At 32.7% G+C, this 20,484-nt stretch overlaps 2 protein-coding genes across 3 annotated transcripts in view; both read right to left on the bottom strand.

Moving 5' to 3' along the window:
* Positions 1–19,338, bottom strand: part of LOC127702358 (protein unc-93 homolog A-like) — a 28,962-nt gene extending 9,624 nt beyond the window's left edge. Inside the window, exons 1-4 of one of the 2 annotated variants that reach the window (XM_052206506.1) lie at positions 19,271–19,338; positions 3,691–4,211; positions 2,206–2,360; positions 609–848 (exon numbers count right to left, since the gene is read on the bottom strand). In XM_052206506.1, coding sequence (XP_052062466.1) covers positions 609–848; positions 2,206–2,360; positions 3,691–4,195 — 900 coding nt within the window. In that variant the 5' untranslated portion in view covers positions 4,196–4,211; positions 19,271–19,338. Of the gene's footprint in view, positions 1–608; positions 849–2,205; positions 2,361–3,690; positions 4,212–18,906; positions 19,188–19,270 lie in introns of those variants that run through there. The other variant, XM_052206507.1, reaches the window with a different exon arrangement.
* LOC127702006 (protein unc-93 homolog A-like) overlaps positions 1–20,484 on the bottom strand; it is a 67,114-nt gene that overhangs the window by 9,624 nt on the left and 37,006 nt on the right. The window lies entirely within an intron of this gene.

Genomic DNA, 20,484 nt, shown 5'->3' with positions numbered 1-20,484 from the left:
CTTGTACGTGTGTTGTTTTTTTTGGTTTTTTTTATACCAGTATTACAATAATTTATCGTCTTTTTCTGAACCGGTTTTTATTATAATTATTTCTAAATATCTGTCGTGATCAACTGATCAAGAACTATAGTAAGCTAGACGATTGAGATGTAAAGAAAACTACAACCCAGCAACATGTCCACATGCCTGTACCCAATCAGGATTCCCATCAATAGTTATTCGAGAGTAAGACGTATTGAACTTAGTTTTTTATTTAGCCTTTTTAACTTTTTTGATTCGAGCGTCACTGATGAGCATTTTGTAGCGTCTGGCGTACAAATTTTAATCCTTGTATCTATGAGAAATTGTTTATTGACAATAAATAGACACTAAATCTTGTCTTTTGTTTTTCAAGACCGATTGTTGAACATTACCCAACATGCTTTTTTGAAGATTTCTGATTATCTCTGTTAAATTTATTCATGATTTTAATCTCTATTCTAGACACAGAGCGATTTAAAACTTGTTATAATGGGAAGAAGCGTATATTTATTGTAAAATCTCCACCTGTCAAATGAATGCTTGTTCTACACCACTGTTCATTGTCAATAACACTAACAACTTCTTACCTTAGTAAAGTCTCCAGCAATGAATGCTTGCTCTACACCACTGTACATCGTCAAAATCACTAACAACTTTTGAGTTGGGGATTTCCAGAAATGTTTAAAAGTTTCAATCAGCAAATGAAAAGAAAATTTGCCTTTTTCTTTTTTATTTTCGTTATGAACTGGTATGTTTTGAAGAAAGAAAACAATAATGAGAAATCCGATCGTGGCACTAGCCAAATAAATTCCACATACAGTATACACCTGAAAGAGAAAAAATAATCCTGTTGCGTAAATTTTGTTTTATATGATATGGTTAAAGGATTTCCATTGTATCAATTATAATTATTATCAATATGGACATATTTCCTTATTTAAGTGAAAAATGCTTTCAATGTATAAAAGTTCTATCCTTGAAGATAAATACTTTTACTTTGACAGTAATTTAACCATCCAGCTAACACTTTAGGTCCGAGATAATCCATTTTACCTTGTCCGATTTCATTTTACATTTTACATACAAACGTCACGTGATAACGTCAGAAATATATGCAGTGTTGAGATCGGTACAATATCCTCTACATGAAAACATCAACTGTCACCTTACGGCAGGTTTTAATCAGGTGAGGAAGTCAAATTGGAACAGCGTGGTCGTCTATGATTAGATGGAAATGATAACGTTTGCTTGATTCGTCTGTGTAAAAATCAAGGCATGTGCATAGAAAAATGTCACGTAATACGACTTTTGCAATCTCCATATTGAAACAACAATTACCTCGGACCACTACTATTATACCCTTTCCAAAAGGAGGCGTAAACTAGTTAAACGAAACATAGATATATTATTATCTAATTTTACATTTTGTGTTTTAACTTTACCAGAGATATGGGATCTACATGTAGTTAAATTGTGTATTCTTTAACAAAGCCAATGAGGCATGGATTGTAGGTCAAAGTTTCTTCATTTTGTTATGGTATTAACATGCTCGCTAATGTGCTTCAATTTTACAATTAAGAAGATCTTGTATATTATTGTGCTCATATGTAAACTATAACCAAAGTCAGTGAAGCATAGGATGTGAGTCATTGCAACCTAATTTACCTGACTGTTAACTTATATATTTAGGCCACATTGTGTGCAAGTTTACATAATCAAAGTAGGTTGCATAGAAAATAACTGTGAAAGGGTTTTTTCACGACGATGTACATGTTTCAAGAGTTGTCTTAAGTAAAATGTAATCTTATTATTTATAAAAAAAATTGTTCGTGTTGCTCAATCATTAGTTTTTTATGATGTGTTTTATATACTGTTGTTTGTCTTTTCGTCATTTTTCGTTTTTTGTCATGACATTGTCAGTTTGTTTTCGTTTGATGAGTTTGAATATCATTTTGGTATCTTTCGCCTCCCTTTAAACTAACCTCATAAATTTTATAGGACATATGGTCTTTTAAATTCTGAAAATTTCACAGTCACGTAGAAACGAAAACAAAAATAATCACATGAAAAATTATTGAAATCATATATATGTTACATTGCCATCAATTCGATTTACTTACTATTTCTATAATTTATTGTCTGCTAAGAATAAGCACCAGAGACATCGAAAACAATAATCATTACCTTTGTAATATCAGGTCTATCAAGATTAGTATTGTTAACCTCTCTACCTGGGTCATAATTTGCTCCACATTCTGCAAGTTCATCTGCTGTTGCGGTGGAGTTAGACTTTGATTTACTAAATACTTCAGATGATATCAGATTTCCCCAAATTTGACCTGAAACAAAGATGATGGTTAGTCATAGGGGGATCCAGGGGGAAAGGGGGGGGGGCCCACTTTTGTTGGAAAAGTTCTGAATCCGCCACTGTTAGTTAAACTTAATTAACATATGTTGAATTAATCCTGTTTTATTTAATTTGATCATATCTTAATCATGTTTAATTTGATCATATGTTAATCCTGTTTAATTTGATAATTTCTTAATCATGTTTAATTTGATCATAAATTATGTTAATCATATTTAATTTGATCATATGCTAATCGTGTTTAATTTTATCATAATTTCATGTTAATCGTGTTTAATTTGACTATGTTAATCATTTTAATTTGATCATATATTAATCATGTTTGATTTTATATAATTATAATTGGAAGTGTTTACACAACAAACTTGTAATTTCCCACTTCCAAAATCTAAATGAGCTACTGATTTAAGAAAAAAAAATCTTCAATGCGCAACTGAGGTCTTAAGCTAATAAACAATACCGGTGTTTCCGTTAACATTTTGAAAAAAAATTAGGGTAGGTAGGTATGAAAAATAATATTTAAAAAAAACTGTTTTGACTGATTTAAACATGGCAAATAGTCTGACTTTAATAGTGCTTGATAAAAAATGACAAAAACCCTAAAAGTGTCAAGACTCAAAATTTTATTCATAACCTCAGACACATGCAGGACAGTTGTACAAGAGGACACTATAATTACAAACATGAGATAATACATAGCGAGACAGGACAGACAAATCACAAATACATAAACGTGTCAGACAACCAATTCACCAACTTCAATTTATAAAAAAAATAGTGTTTTCGATGTCATTGTCATTGTTTACTTAAACTTACAAACAAATTTGCAGAAATAGAACTTTTGGTGAAAGAGAAAGTATACTTCTAACAATGAGTGTGCAGTGTTTCGATTTTAGCTTAGTTTTAAGAAAATAATTCGTTGACGTTTTTAAGTGTAGATTTATGGTATTTTTTTCGATGGATCCCTTCTTCTAATTATACGATCTTCCCTTGAACTACTCTACAGAATTGTTGATGTCTATTTGCTGGTGGTCCTCTATGACTTTTAAATTGTTTGGTTTCCACGCGTTTTTGTCTACATATTTTGAATTGCACAAGTGCATTCTGTCTGCATAAAAACACATCTAAACTGTATTTATGAAAGAGATTGCTGAAAATAAAATGAGGACTGATCTTCTTTATGTGTCTTTTGTTTTAATATTTTCTTTTTCTATGTTTATTTTTAAAATCATGTATCGTGGGAGGAGGAGGAGTGTCATTGATGTTTGTCTCGAGTCTTATTCTTATTATAATTTACTTACTTGTCTGAAAAACCATAAAAAAGAAACCAAAAAATCTGTTAATGACGTCATCTTCTGTTGCTCCAGTCAATTTCGCATACCAGACAGCTGTTTTTGTTAGATATGTACACTTAGCAGACCACAAAGGTGCAGCACCTAGACCGATGATAATAGATGCTGGGACAATAAGACCCCACACAGCATGGAAATTGGCTGCCATATACAGAATGTAGCAGATCATAGAGGCAGCAATGGTCCATTTACAACCAATATGGTTAATCACAAACGAAGGCACAAACATACATGATATAACAAGAGCTCCATAGATGATGGACAATCCTCCTGTGCCGATCCCTTCGTCCTTGTTAAGAGTACTTTGAAGATTTGTCAACGACTGAAAGGATGTAAAAAGAAAGACAAATCCAATGCTGACGACAAATACATTCCGAAGGATCTGAAATTTTGTCAACGGAATGTCTTCATTTGTTGTCTGTTTGTCTACTTCTTTCTTTGTGTCGGTTCCCATTGTATCCTTACCAATTCTAAAAAAATGAAATTAAAAAAAGTTATTAAATATCGTTTCAATATCACGTTTTTTTTTCTTCAGATAATAGGTACAGCAATATACGATCGATCGGAATTAACGAAACATCAGGTACGTCATCTTGTTATCGAAAATTATATATACGTAAAATGAAACGTTTATACTTCAAGAAATAAAGTAGCCATTCAAAGTATAAATGTATCGGCAATGGACATTTGAGCGATAAAAAATGACGTTTGAGCGCCAAAGTATAGGACATTTGAGCGCCGATATTTTTGGACATTTGAGCGAAAATAAAGATAAGTGTAGGACATTTGAGCGAAAAAAAATTAAGAATGATGAAGGAGTATCTCTTCCGTTCGTTCGTTCATCATTAACCTGTAAAAAATGTTCAAATCTATTTGTCTCAATATTCATCTTCGTTAACGATTCGTGCGTTCTCTCTCTAGATTTTGGAACTGCAGGGTGATATTTAAGTCTCTTTCTATTTATAGCCTTTGAAACGCTGCTAATGTCTTCAGATTTTAGGTTTGCCTCATCCATGTTCTGTAACTCGGTACGGATAATTTTCGAATGACGTTGAGCTATATCATCATCGGCTTTACGTTTTCCTTTTAGCTTTTTGTCCACTTTATATCGGAAACTGTCACAAACAATGCTGTTTTTTCTTTTATTAGTCTCGGTCAAAATTATATCCATTTTAACATGTACATGTATTAGTACTAAGATCTCAAGTGCCAAGGGACATTTTGCACTTTATAAATATAAGAAATTTAGAACAAAGAAAATTTTCATAGCCAATGAATTATAGTAGAATTGATTGGTAAGAAGAGATCAACTCAGGACTAAACTACCATTAACTAGCCCTAACCGTTCGAATTACTCGGGTGTAAAATCAAACAAATTATATTTATATTAAAAAGTCATTTTTTTTTCTTACTTTTTAAAAACATTTTCTTAATTCATATAAAAGTATCACAGGAAATTTCGCTCAGACGTCCTATTTGAAAATCCAGGTAAGGTTAAAATTCTGGCGCTTAAATGTCCTATGATGTCGGCGCTCAAATGACCCTATGTGTATATTTTAGTTGCGCTCAAATGTCCTATGCTCAAATGTATAGAATGGGCGCGTATATATCGTTAAAAAATTCAGTTATTAACCTTTAAATAGCCTTCGTTACCGAGCCAATACGTTGCTTTACAGTTAGGAAATAGAATATGATATTTTTCGATGAAATTCCATATTTAAATTAAAATCTTTCATCATTACAATGTTAAACTACCATTCCTCATACCCAATCTTAATATCGACCACACCTTCTCATTAAACAGTGTTTCTACAGAATTTTTAATCGTATATGCAAATTGATTGTTTTATATTATGGAAAATCTTTTTTTTTGTGAAGATACCACTCGGCTTCCATATACAAATACACCAAAGACGATATCAACAAAATGCTGGATTTTTTAAATGACAACATATCTGTCGATTTTGGTGGATTGATATTTCAGCAAACAGTCGGTATTCCAATGGGAACTAATTGTGCATCCTTACTGACCAACATGTCTTTTTTTTTTAATATTTTCATATGAAACAGTGAATTCTTTTTGACAAAAAAAAAAAAATAAAAACCATTTTGCCAATACTTTAATTTCATCTTCACATATATTGATGATGTCATGTCACTCAATAACCCACATTTCAGAGAGTGTTTACATCTCATAAAGCCAAGTGAACTTGACATTAACGGAATACTACCGGAACCACAAGGTCTGTTTCATATCTTAGACTAAATCTCTCTTTTGAAATTGACACGGAAGAACGACTTCAAACTAAGATCTTTGACAAGCGTGACGATTGATATTTTTCATTGTGCAATCTCCTTTTTACTCGGTTTAAAACTTGTTTCGTAAAATAAATGTTAAATGAAATTATATAGAATTTTTTTTATTAAGACAAAGTTTGACTAGGATGTATTTTATCTCCTAAATTATTTGCTATTCTAATGTCTGATCTTGTCTCAATGATAAAAGAAAAGAATCTCGGTATTAATGTAGCGACAGAAGTTACAAGTCACTCTTCGCAGACGATATTGTTTTACATGGGAAAACCGTCGAAGAATTACAAACCCTGCTGAATGTTGCCAGTGAATTTGTTTCAAAATGGAACCTAAAGTTTAATGCCAAAAAAACGAAAGTTCTAGTAGTAGGAAAAAGACTTAACGCAAATAATAACTGGTTTCTAGGGGATGTTTTAATTGGTGAAGGAAACGAATATAAATACTTGGGAGTTTATTTCTCAAGAACGTTAAAATTTAATCATCATATCGAGAAATACCTAAAGGAAAACTTTGAAAAGAAACATAACTATATTATTCGCGTCTTAGGAGAACACGGTGATTTTAATCGGTTTAATTTTGGCTGTGCTTTGTGGATTTTGGTTATACGTCCATTCATTGCTCATGCTTGTGGCGTATGGTACCCCGCGAAATGCTAGACAGCTGGCAGTACAAAGTCGCAAAAGTTATAATTAACTCTAAAATGAACTTTCCAAAATGCTCTGTTTTATCGCAGTTAGGATGGGAATCTTTAACAAATTATATGGACCTTCAAAGGATCACATATTTAGCTAGATTATATTCTTTACCTGGTACAAGATATTGCAAAATGATGTATAACGAACTTAAATTATCAAAAAATTAATACTTTAATCATATTAACGGCATATTCTAGTCAACGGCATAATCTAGTCCACGGGACTAGACCATTTTATACATGGAAATGTTAATATTAAAACGTTTAATAAGTTTGTTTGTATAGAAGCTTGTAATAAGCCCAAGTCCAAAATCCTTTAAAAGCGAAGCCTCGATTATTACCGTTGATTTTACATTACACAAGCACGACAGTCCTATTTAACAAAAGTAGATGATTTTGTAAGTTTCTGGCTAGAACAAACTGTCTTCCATTGAATGTTGTGTTATTCCGCATGAAATTGAAAGATAGTGATACATGTCAAACATGTTGTATTAAAGAATCTGTTTTGAATGTATTGTTGGAATGCCAGGCATATAATGACATTCGAGAACGTTTCTTTTCTGATTTGCACGATTTCCTTCTTAATTACACCTTATATAAGAATGCCGGATTTTGATTAGTTGTTAGCCAGTGTATTTTTCGCATATTCTAACATTTTTTCCTCATTTCAAACGAATTTGCCTGTTTTTCACCACTGCCGGTGAATTTGCCTCAAATTCCCCTCTCTGCCGTGGTATTTGCCATTTTGGATATTCCTTTTTTACCCTCGCGAGCCAGTTCCCGCCAAAATTATTCGGAACCTTTCTCACTTTATCCCGACAACATGGTTAAGCACTATTGATTGAGTTAAACCGAAAAGTGTCAGAAATATACATATAAAGAGGGGAAAAAAATGTCTATACAAATGAACGATTTAATGATGGTATAACAATGACGTTTACACATATAGATACCATGACGTTACAAAAAGACAGCACAAACGCGTATAAGTACATGTATAATTCCCGCGGTACTACGATTTCCCTTCACATGTACAGACAGTTTCAATCAAAATCTATTCGGTGTAATTAAACAGATATATCATGTTATGGAGGGATATTTGCGAAAAATACCAGTCTTGGGACCAAATTTCCTCGCCTTGGGAAATCTCACCGTCCCTTGACTGGTATTTTTCGCAAATACCCCTCCATAACATGATATATCTGTTCACAATGCAGGAACCGATGTGTTTTTCTCACAGTTGCCTCGCTTTAATAAACTTAAATTAATCATCGCAGACATAGTCTTTTTGTTCGGTGATGATATCGGAAAAAAGGTTGTTGAAATGGGCAAAATATATTTGACCTCAGTCTTTAAAGCTCGCAATGAGTTGTTGCATGTTAATGTCTAAATTAATTTATATGTTAGAAAGTTTGAAAGTATGCCAAATTTAAGTGAATGTGTATTTGAAGAAAAAGTCTAAATATATGTGTAATCTTTTAATAATATTCAAGATATCGCACTGCACTTTTACGGTTTTCTTTATTCATCTTTATACATGTTTATTGTCAAAGGTTAGATTTTAAAAGAAATACTTTTTTACGATTACATTGTATGTTGACATTTTAAATTTTTATAATGATGTGATTTTTACGTACACTGTATATAATGTATAGTTTGTATGACGCAAACACTAAAACCCTCGATATATGGAGTACTAATTTTTGCACCTTTTGTTTGTGGTATACCATCTTTTCCGCAAGTTTATTGTTTTCTGTTTGGTAGTTAATTAATAGTTAAGAACCATTTTGTTACATCTGGTGATCCGTTTATTTGGCAATCGCCAATGACAGTCAGTAGGGTTTAAGAACATCCGTTGTTCGACCTGCTAGTCAAATGCGTTTTGTTAAAATATACTTTTCCACTTTTTTGGTCTTTTGGAAAATGTTGTTTGTGCTGACCCCTCTACCAAGAAATTTGTTTTGCATGCACATGTGTAAAAATTGCGGTTTTTATCCAACGCAATCATAGATTTGAACGTTGTTTTCAATTTAGACTTGTTTACATAAATATATATATATATATACATGCTCTAGTTGCATGAGAAATTATATATAAAAACTGCGTAGATTATGTATTAATCACACTGATTAAAATCAGATGTTTCAGTCTGATTCATTGGGGTGGATTGTGGAGACCAATGACGTATATATTAGATACTAGTGGTAATATAAATCCTTGTCGGTGCGTGTAAAACGTTTTGAATCCTACTTCAGTGATTTTATCTCGAAATTTTAAAGACAGTGAGTGCTTTCAAGAGCTTTAAATCTTTAATTAGATATTGCATAAACAATCTACTAGACCCCCATTTTTTCATCAAAACGGGGAAAGAGAAAAAGTCACTTGTAACATAAGAAAATGATAACACGTATTTTCTTCTGACACATATAATTTGAAAAGACAAAGCCATTGTAAGAAAAACGAAAAGTACGTCTTAAAAATTAAAACATATAATAATGTCATAATACATTATTGCCCTGAACATGCATGAAACATTTGCCACTAGACGTTAAGCAACCAATAATCAGTCATAAGAACATTTAATTAACATAATTATACCAGAGTTAATAAAATGCTTCGCTGAGCGCAGCTGGATACGACCGCAGAGGTCCAACCCTGAACAGTTGGGGCAAAAATGGACACAATATTCGCGCTTGATACAGGTCTGAATTTGGATTGTAATTAAATATTTGACACATAATAGGTTTCTGATACCGAATAACTGTAGTCAAAGAACTTAGAATTGGTTATATGATTTGAATTTATATTCAATGTTTTGCTTTTGTGCAATGCTGTTGCGAAATTGACCCCCCTCCCCCCAAAAAAAATTAACCCCCCATTTTTTTTGCTTTAGAGAAATACACTATGCTGTTGCGTATTGACCCCCCCTCAAAAAAAAGTGTTTTTACCCCCCTTTTTTTGCAAAAAAAATAATATTTGAAGAAATTTTCTTTTTAATTTCTGAAATCTGAAATGAAAAAAAAAATTGCCCCCACACAATTTCTTTTTTACCCCCCCCTCCCCCCTATTTTTTTTCACCTCCCCCCCCCTTTTCCAAAAAAAAAAATTCTTTCCCTCAAGATATTCATAATCTCAATTCAAATTTCCAATGGAGTTTGCAACCATAATTACCAATTTAAATACATCATAAAAGTCTTAAAATAGAACCCCACCCCCAATTTTTTGAACCCCCTTATGATTCATCACCCCCAAACTCAATCCCAGCCTTCCCTTTGTGGTATGGTACCTTGCAGTACAATTTCAGAGAGATCCATACACTTGAACACAAGTTAATGTCTGGAAACTAGAAAAAAGTTTTTTTTGCCCCTTTTTGGCCCCAAATTCCTAAACATTCAGGGCAATTACCCCAAAACTAAAACCCAGCTTTCCCTTTGTGATGTGGAGCCTTGTAGTACAATTTCATAAAGATCCATACACGTACACACAAGTTATTGTCCTGAAACTAGAAAAATGCTTGTTTTTTTGTCCCTTTTTGGCCCCAAATTCCTAAACATATACGGCAATTACCCCAAAACTCAAACCCAGCTTTTCCTTTATAATATGGAGCTTTGTAGAACAATTTCATAAAGATCCATACACGTACACACAAGTTATTGTCCTGAAACTAGAAAAATGCTTGTTTTTGTCCCTTTTTGGCCCCTAATTCCTAAAATTTTGAGGCAAATACCCCCAAAATCAATCCCAGCCTTCCCTTCGTGGTATGGAACCTTGCAGTACAATTTCATCAGAGAGATCCATACACTTGAACACAAGTTATTGTCTGGAAACTAGAAAAATGCTTGTTTTTTTGCCCCTTTTTGGCCCCCTATTCCTAAACGTTTTGGGCAATAACCCCCAAACTCAATTTCCAGCTTTTTCTTTGTGATATGGAACTTTTACATGTAGTACAATTTTAGCCTAACCTTCCTTTTGTGGTATTGAACCTTATGGTAAAATTTCATAGAGATCCATTCACTTAAACTAAAGTTATTGTGCGAAAACCAATGTGTCTTCGGACGATGACGACGACAACGATGACGACGACGCCAACGTCATACCAATAAACGACCGCAAAAATTTTGCGGTTGTATAAAAACCAATCATCTATTCTGAATAAACAAATGCCTATTCAAAGATAAGGTAATCTTATGTATGACGTATTGTTGTAATTGTATGCCGTAGTTTTCTCTGATTGGTTCTTTTGTTTGATTTTTTTAATGACAAATTATACATCATTTTTGTCATTTTGAATTTAAAATAAGTAAATATCCTTAAACTGGTTTAATTAAAGTTAAATTTTGAATCGCAGTCATGTATTTATATATTGACTACTTAACCTTATCATAAGATGTAACAAAATACGATTTAATTTATCTTATATGATAGTACGGTAAAGGTAAAGATTGGACATTTCATATTGTTGTATTTACTAAATTATGCGCTTTAGCGTCTGATTGCTTAATTTTTTACAGATAGAACCCTCTAGCCCCTCCAACATAAAAAAAAATTAAGATTCCCGCCTGCGGTAAGGATGAATTAATCCTAAACATTAAAGCATACAACCGTATTTTACTACATAAAAAACCCTGAATTATATAGCCGATGAAAAAAGTTAAAATGTCATATGATCCTTCAAATTTAACAAAAAAGATGAACATGTTTATAAACTTTTAAAAATGGCAAAGTGTTTATTATAAAACACGTGTACATAATTTTTTTATGAAGAAAATCCTTTATCTTATCCAAATCTTCAGAAATGTACTACTATTGAATTATTGTCTTCCCGTTCTATAATTTACTGACAGCTTTCCAGTATGCAGTAACCTTGACTATGACACCTCTCGTTAGAAATTTGGCAATCGCACAGCACAAGTTGAAGGGATATCTCGTGTTTGAAGAAAAATTAACAAACTAAACGTGAAAGGAAGATATTTTTAACCGATACCGAAAGAAAATAACTAAATACACCAAATCATTTAACAACTGGTATGGCAAATGGGAACGCACGAAAGTAACAAATAAATATCGCTCTATCATCTCACTTATAAAACACGTGCACTATGATTATGTTTTGATTGTTTATCAAGGTCTAAATCGGTAATAAAACCAAAAAGTTAATTAGCAGTGCAAGTTTTCGATTAACAATCACAATTGAAATATTTTTTGTCGATTATGCGTTATGAATTCGTAATAAATGCAAAAATACGTGCATATTATACTTAGTTTAGTATACTGTATATGCATGCATTGGTTCAATAATTTCCTAAATATTACAACTTTTTCACTAAAAACTAGTTTCATATGACTTTAAACATTTAAAGGGGCATTAGCTACGAGATATAACAAAAAAATAAAATAAGATTTGTTTGTTCTATCATTAATGAAAGTGTAATATTGAAATGATAATTCGCTTTTAGCAGCCAGTTTGGTTCAATTTTGTCAAAATAAGCTAAGAAACATCGCTGATGAACTATTCACTTGCATGTGAATAATTCGACCTCATTGAATCCGTATTCATTTGACCTTCAATTTAACCCCTTAGCTAGAGATGGGTTTCGCATGAATTATACGTGTTCAGTTGTTAAAAGGAAAAGAATGTCAACATTAAAGTGAAACAAGGGTAAACCATTTGATTGGCTGATTTGATCCACAAAAACTCATTCTTATACAGGTAAATACGATGATTAACATATATGTTTAACCTATAACATGAAATCAAACAGACCTAGATAAATCCAATTGCACGAGTTCGCTATCTATTTATATCTACATTTATGTTTATATCGGGTTATATGACCGTCGGCAGTCTTCCGGAGTCACATCGATAGTTAATTAGATGGCGTCTAGACTAATATACACACAAAATGATAATACATATTATCGAGCCCATGGATTGTAAATTGTTTATTTTAGACTTTTTATTATTTGGATATACGTTTAAGTATGTTATAAATCAAATATGAGAATTTTAGTCAATTCAATGAACATGAATTTGACAGATAATGCCCCTTTAATAAAAGGTCTTTCATTTGGAATAGCAATATCATATTTTCATCAAGGTATACAGGACAAAGAACTGAGCCTAAAACACGGCACCATGCATGGTTTTTTGATAATATTATGCCAATGAACTCCAAATTACTCATTTCAGTTTACATAAATCACTATTATCCCTGAAATATACCTCTTGTCACTGTAAATGATTTTTTACACAATTTGACTATCAATACGGAGAGATTTAACCGTTTCTATCGAAAAGTGGGTGCAATAACAGGGGCGGATCCAGCCATTTTTAAAAGGGGCGTTCCAACCCAGGATAAAAGGGGAGGGGGTCGGGGGGTTCCAACCATTTGTCCCCATTCAAAAGCATTGATCGTCAAAAAAGTGGGGTTCCAACCCCCCGGACCCCCCGTTGGATCCGCCACTGAATAATAATCGATTATATATTAATTAGTCAAGTACCATGGCCATTTTCGTAAGTACAAAATCAACAAATTTTTACCTGTTGCCTTTTGTTTGTAAAAGAGACAGTCATGTTTGTAGTTTAAACATTGTGGTTGCAATTTAGCTTTTAAGCTGTTCAGTAATAAGCAGTTTAAAGACAAGGACTCTTTGGTAACAGAATCAATCATAAACAAACACAATTTTATGCACGGTTTTCTTTTAGGGACACGCATCGAAATTCAGCAATTTTTTTTAACTGACTTGATACCAATTTTCAATTATCAGGCATAAATATGATCCTCATGCCACTGCCAAGTTCACAGCTGCCTCAAAGAATTTTGAATTTCAGATATGAACTTCAGTTTTACTATTGTAACGGAAAATAAAATAAGTGGCCTTTAACGTTTTTGTTTACTATATTTCAATTGAAACTTTTCATGAACAATAACAAATGTAGACAAACAAAGAAGTGCATTGTGCAAACAATAATGCCTTCTCATCCTTAAAAATCACCTTATATACACATCTCATATATCGTAAATCATAATAACAGTCGATATTTGTCCTAGATAAGGTAGATAAGTATTGTATTACATATAATTTACCCTAACTTCCGGGTCTGAGTTAAAATTCTGTAAATTAAGTTAACTTATTAATTGTACCACCTCATACTTTAATCATTGCGTATATTACTAAATTTCTAATATAAACAGTACTGGTTGTCTAAAGTCATATTTATTTATCATTAAGGGAACGACCATTTGACTTCAAAGGAGGGGGTATGGTTTTTTCCTAAAAAATTATTCTGATCCCCAATTTGATGAAAAAAAATATTGTGGCCAAGCAGATGACAAAAAAAAAATATTCTGAATCCAGATTTGAAAAAAATAATTTGATTGATAGCGTCGAAAAACTAAAAAAAAAAAAAAAAAATTCTGACTCAGATAAAAAACCATAACCCCCCCTTTGAAGTTAAATGGTTGTTCCCTAAGGAAAGCTGGTGTTGATATCAGATCGTTGATTAATTTTAGAAATCAATTCACAAATTTTCTAGATTTTTTATTGTAATATTGTATATTAGACATTCGTTTTCATTTGTACAAGACTGTACGTTATCCCTTTGGTTTTTATGTTGATGGATTGCTGTCACATTGAAGTTAACCCTACGCCTCAATTTTATTTATAACCAAATGCGTTAATTATGTCAGCAAAAAAGAGGGGTAGATCTATAATTCGGACGAATTCAATAAATCTTGAAAGATGATTTCTTAAAATCCAAATGTCATATTTGGTAGCTGAATTTGTATCGCATATCTTTCTTATTGTTATACTAACTCTGACAGAATAACTAAAAAGGTAGCCATTACACATGTATGTCTCTATGGTAAATATGTATATCACAATCCAATATATACAGTGGAATCTATACAATTTATGACTACAGCAGCCATTCGAATGTAATTACCCTTTCCATTCACTCAAATACAAGTTTATAGAAATGAAACTGGGCTGATATGCAAAAAAATACTTAAGTTAAGATTTGTTTCAAACGGACGTGATTTTTCTACACAATCTAATTAAAATATAGAACTCGGATTTCGTTATACTACATACGTATAACGAAATCCGAGTTCTATATTTTAATTAGATTGTTTTCTAAATGGGCTACGATAAATTAGTACTACGATTGGATATCTTAACTTAAGTGGTTTTATGCATATCAGCCCAGACTTGTAACACGACGACAATCCAACACGAGACTACAAGCTCTTGGCTCGGCACATAATAGCCAAATATGTTACAGGGTTAAACAATCAAGTTTATTAACGCTGGATCGTCCCCTTACCTTCACTGTGGTGATACAACATAAACTTGATAAAGTGACAAACTGTAAAAACACTAATTACACTGATTTTACTCTTTGTGTGTTTTTATTATGATAGATTGACTTAAAGTCCAGGAGCAAATATTTGATCCACATCAGAATAACATAGTGATATTTAACATGAGGATCCCAAATTGTACATATTTTGACAGGTTTTTCACATACGTTTATTCATGATCCAGACAAAAGTTTTCATTCTGTGTTTATCTTGTAGATGTATCCTTATTTATTATATAGTTCCACCAATTTAATTTCAAATTCATACTGAATCATAGAAAAATGGGTTTGAACCGACCTCCAAACGATCCATGATTCTGTAATGAGGAGTACCCAAACTGCATCCATGCTTAAATTCACGTTCGTCAAATCGAAAAACTGATGTTTTATTTTATTTCTCCAAATATTTAGAACAATTTTACAATAGTCCATGCTTGAAATAATTTTTTTAAGAAACGGATGCCTGTAACATATTTTGATTGCTCATTCTTTAAAGTTGACTTTTTGTGGACATCGCATGATGACGTTTCCGTAGATTTTACTTTTTTCCAGTGAATACTTCATCCGTTTATATATACTGTGAACGTTTTGTGTATATTTAGATATGTTAAACTACATGAAAGACGTGCATAGAAAATACAAATAGTTAGTCTCTAAGAAAACTTGTAAGATTTCCGCTGCTATTTTTCTAAATGGGTGCAATTTGGGTACTGGGTGCAATTCGGGTACGGTGACGTTAGCTGGTAAAATCAATATTCGCTTCTTAATAATTTTGTTAAAAAGAGATGAAGGGGATACGTCGATAAAAAAAATCAAAATAATACAACAATACCTAATTCAGAAAAGACACAGACATCTGTTGTCTCAGTTAGAGGAAAGTCGTTACAAAAAAGATTTAGCTGCTTAGCTACATATCTTATTCAAATAGCGGCTATTTTGATTATGATGAAGATCAACTAGTGTGAAGCTAGCCGTCCATAACAGCCGGCTTTAATATTCACGAGGCCAACCTTCAATAATATTCATGAGCCATCAATAATATTCATAAGATAACTTCCGTTCGATGAAGTCTTGTAAGAAACTATCGATGATAACATGACGTTTTTTGTTTATATTTGATACTGTTTCAAACAGGCAAGTCAATGGGTGTCTACTTCGAGGTCCGCGTTTACTTAATCAATTTTGAAAAGGAATTAATAGTCTTCTGCAAGGTCTGCGTCTTTTAACAACATTTTAAATGAAAGTAAATAGAAAATGTTAATGCTTCCATAAACAAAGAACCAAGAAACGATCTATCTAAATTCTGTAATTAGTGAAATAATGTAAACTGAAACAACAATAAACAAAGGGATGATTGAATATAGAAATTTAACGATTACTATAAATAAAGAAATTGAACGAAAGACATGAAATGTGCATAATTTTGCATCTTGAAAACGGGACATTCCCCCGGACAAATTAAATAGAACAGTTCTTATAAATATCTGTCTAAAAATATGGTCCCATCTCAAAGTACTTCATATCGTAAATGCGATAGTTTATCTTCCATTTTAAACAGACCAGACACACAAAAAGTTTTACAATTAAAGATAAAAGCAGAAGAAATGAAAACTAACCGTTACTTTATCAATGACCTTTCATTATTCAAAACTACGGAGATCAAATAGAGTCTTAACATAATCAGGTTATTGCCATTCAGAGATTGGCATTGCCTTTAAAATGGCCCTAGACCTGTACGAGTTTGTCAGCAAAGGATAGGGGGAATACCCTGGTATATCACAAAGTCAAAATTAACTATTGCCGGCTGGCCAAACTAAGAGATTCTCCACGTGGGCCATGATACCAGAGGTAGAGGTAGGCATTGCCTTTAAAATGGCATATAGCACTTATGCCATAGACCCGGGCGAGTTTGTCATCAAAGGGTTAAAAGGGAGGGGGGGTATCCCGGTATATCACAATGTCAAAATTGGATATTGCCAACTAGCCAAACTAAGAGATAATCCACGTGGGCCATGATACCAAAGGTAGAAGTAGACATTGCCTGTAAAATAGCCTTAGAACTTATGCACTAGACCCGTACGAGTTTGTCAGCAAGGGATTAAAAGGGAGGGGATACCCCAATATATCATAATGTCAAAATTGGCTATTGTCGGCTGGCCAAACTAAGAGATTTATCCATGTGGGTCATGATACCAAAGCTAGAGGTAGGCATTGCCTTTACAATTGCCTATAGCACTTATGCCCTAGACCCATACGAGTTTGTCAGCAAAGGGTTAAAAGGGAGGGGGGTTCCCCAGTATATCACAATGTCAAAATTGGCTATTGCTGGCTAGCTTAACTAAGAGATTATCCACGGGGCCATGATACCAAAGCTAGAGGTAGGCATTGCCTTTAAAAAGGCCTATAGCACGTATGCCCTAGACCCTTACGAGATTTTCAGCATAGGGTGGGGGAGGGGAGTACCCCGGTATATCACAAAGTCAAAATTAACTATTGCCGGCTGGACAAACTAAGAGATTCTCCACGTGTGCTATGATACCATATTTTATATTGCTATAAATAGTAGAACCATATTGGATATTTACAGCAAAAAGTTATTTTATTGTTACAAAATATTAATTACCCACACCACATCATTGAACGCGGTCTCATCTCATGAATATTATTGAAGGCTAGCCTCATGACTATCAATGCCGTCTTCATGGATGTTAAATGTACCATGCATCGCAAATTAAATTCATATTCAGCTGGACGAGAACATGTAAATGTGATACCAATATGAAATCTGCTTTGTACTAGACAGACACGCTGAGTCAGACTTTTAACGTGCTAGCTCACAAGGTAATAGTCCGCAGGAAGACATGTTCCTACCCGGACACATTTTTCTGACTTCGATCCAACCAGGTTTTGCTCTTACTCCCAAATGCCGCGTGTTTGACGAAGAAGCAGCAAATACTGATTTTAAGATTTTGGTACGGCTTTTGATATATATGACCGTTGGCGAAGTGGATCTACATCGAAAAGTATTATTCAAATTGTACCTTTGTCAAAGGTTGTGTTTCCTTAGTTAAAATATTTCTAATCTGCATCAAACAATCACAAATATAAATAAATGCTAAAGCCAAAGTAATACGCAATCGGAGGGTGGTCGAATTAAAACAAAAAATGTCATTTTGACATCGTTTGAAGACGAATGTTCTTTCATTGGTCCTTCTTCGTTCAAGGACGAATCATTCATAAATTGTAAATTAATGTCAAAAAGGATATGGCAGAAATTTCACACCATTGCAGTATCTGATGTTTTAAAAGATGATCCATTCCAGGGGCACGTCTGTGTATCTCCTACGAGATTAATTGATTTAGCCTTGTAGTTTCAAAGCGGTCATGTGGCTAGCTGGTTTAAGATATTCTCGGAAACCAGCAACAGGATCGACTCTGTGTGAGTAATCACATACGACGCCATTAAATAAAATAAAATGATGTAAACATAATTAGTCGTAAATATGAAATGGCCTTGATGTTTAAACATCTTTTGAATTTCATAGTAAAATATACATATTTAAATAATGTGTGTATTCATCTTCGACAACGTGCTCAATTTGTAATTCAATACTTCAACTGGGAAAAACATAATAGTATATAAATTTGACCGAATAATGTTTACTGTAATTCAAATACAATGTATTTTTAGTTGTATATTTTGTGAAGTTGCATCACCATTTGCACTTGATGATTTGAACTATCATGCTGAAATGAAAGTTCGAATTTTGGGAATAAAGAAAACTTGACTTACCTTTTTGTGTACGTATTAAAATTTATCAAACCGAAAGCTGTAAATCTTTATGTATGTAATAAATTAACTTATGCAAATTAATAGACATTTATTGCACGATGTTTTGTAGTACATGTAATCACCAGCCCTCCTTTAGTAGTACATATACATGTAATTTGTTAACCAACAATATACAATGGACCCTCACTAGGTTTTTTTTCACAATTATTTCTGTCATTTTGGCTAAAGAAACCATCGAATCTATCAAACATTGAAATCACATACTCGAGGATGTAATATTATTAATTTCTTATATAACAGTTATTTTAAATATACATTTTATTTATATATATACATTTCTTAAGGAAAAGACGAATAAACTTACGTATATCTGTAAACAACTGTTATTTGGTTACACCTGATTGCATCTGTGACATTATATTAGGGTCTGGATGGGGTTTACAGAATAGAGAATGATGGCAAAAATAAATAATGAATAGAGAAAAATGTGCAAATAATTTAAAGAAAAGAGAATTGTCGGATGCTAAAGTTTAAAGAATAATTGTGGAAAATAAAAGAATTAGGTAATAAAATACCTCTTGCCTTTGTTAGTCTTGTATGTTTTTTTAAATTTAGTTCATTTATATGTTTCGGAGTTTAGTGTGGCGTCCATTTTCACTGAACTAGTACACATTTTTGTTTAGGGGCCAGCTGAAGCCCGCCTCCAGATGCGGGATTTTCTCGCTGTGTTGAAGATCCATTGGTGGCCTTGGACTGTTTTCTGTTCTTTGGTCGGGTTGTTGTCTCTTTGACACATTCCCGATTTCCATTCTCAATTTTATTATTACATAAATGAATGATGTACAGCTCAAAGAAATCTGATTCAATATATTACAGAAAAAGTCAATAGTAAAATCATATTCATGAAAAATGTACAGAATCATCGTTTTTTTTAAAACAAAGAAAAAATGCCCTTATAAATTAAAGAATACAGAAATTAAGGACCCCCATCTAAACCCTCTTAATATGTTGTAAGTCACATTTTTTTCTTTCACCACTGTATCAATAAAGTCAGAAAAATATGTTTATAATTTTTGTTATCATGAATTATTATGTCACGGCATTTTGATATTGACAATACTTTATGCAGAATTGCCTTCTTATGTGTAAAGTTTTTGCAAAAATATTTTTTTAATTTTCCGGAAAGTTTTCTATGCCGTGACGGTTATTTACCTTCATTTCTTTTTATATCGAAATGGACATTTCTGTCATTATTTTACTTCAAATGTGAGCAGTAAAATAAAACATAATTTCATTTGAAAAAAAAAGATGAATAGATAACACGAATCACAAAAATCTTTAAAGAATCATGACTTTGACCCCCAAAACAACTTGCACGAAAAAGTGAAAACAGGCTTTTAAACGATGCAAAACTTCAGACTATGTCTCATTCATCAGACTTCAGTAAAACAGAGAGCATCGACGAACTGAAATCAGCATTACAATAGTTAAATTTTGAAAAGGAAAAACATTTGAATAGAATGATTAAATACTGAAATACCATTATCACAACCCCCCCCCCCCCCCCCCCCCAAAAAA

Source organism: Mytilus californianus, unplaced genomic scaffold, assembly GCF_021869535.1.
Source record: "Mytilus californianus isolate M0D057914Y unplaced genomic scaffold, xbMytCali1.0.p SCAF_5, whole genome shotgun sequence".
NCBI classification, from domain to species: domain Eukaryota; kingdom Metazoa; phylum Mollusca; class Bivalvia; order Mytilida; family Mytilidae; genus Mytilus; species Mytilus californianus.
Note: the sequence above shows the minus strand (reverse complement) of the source record. Positions and strands in the feature narration are given on the sequence as shown.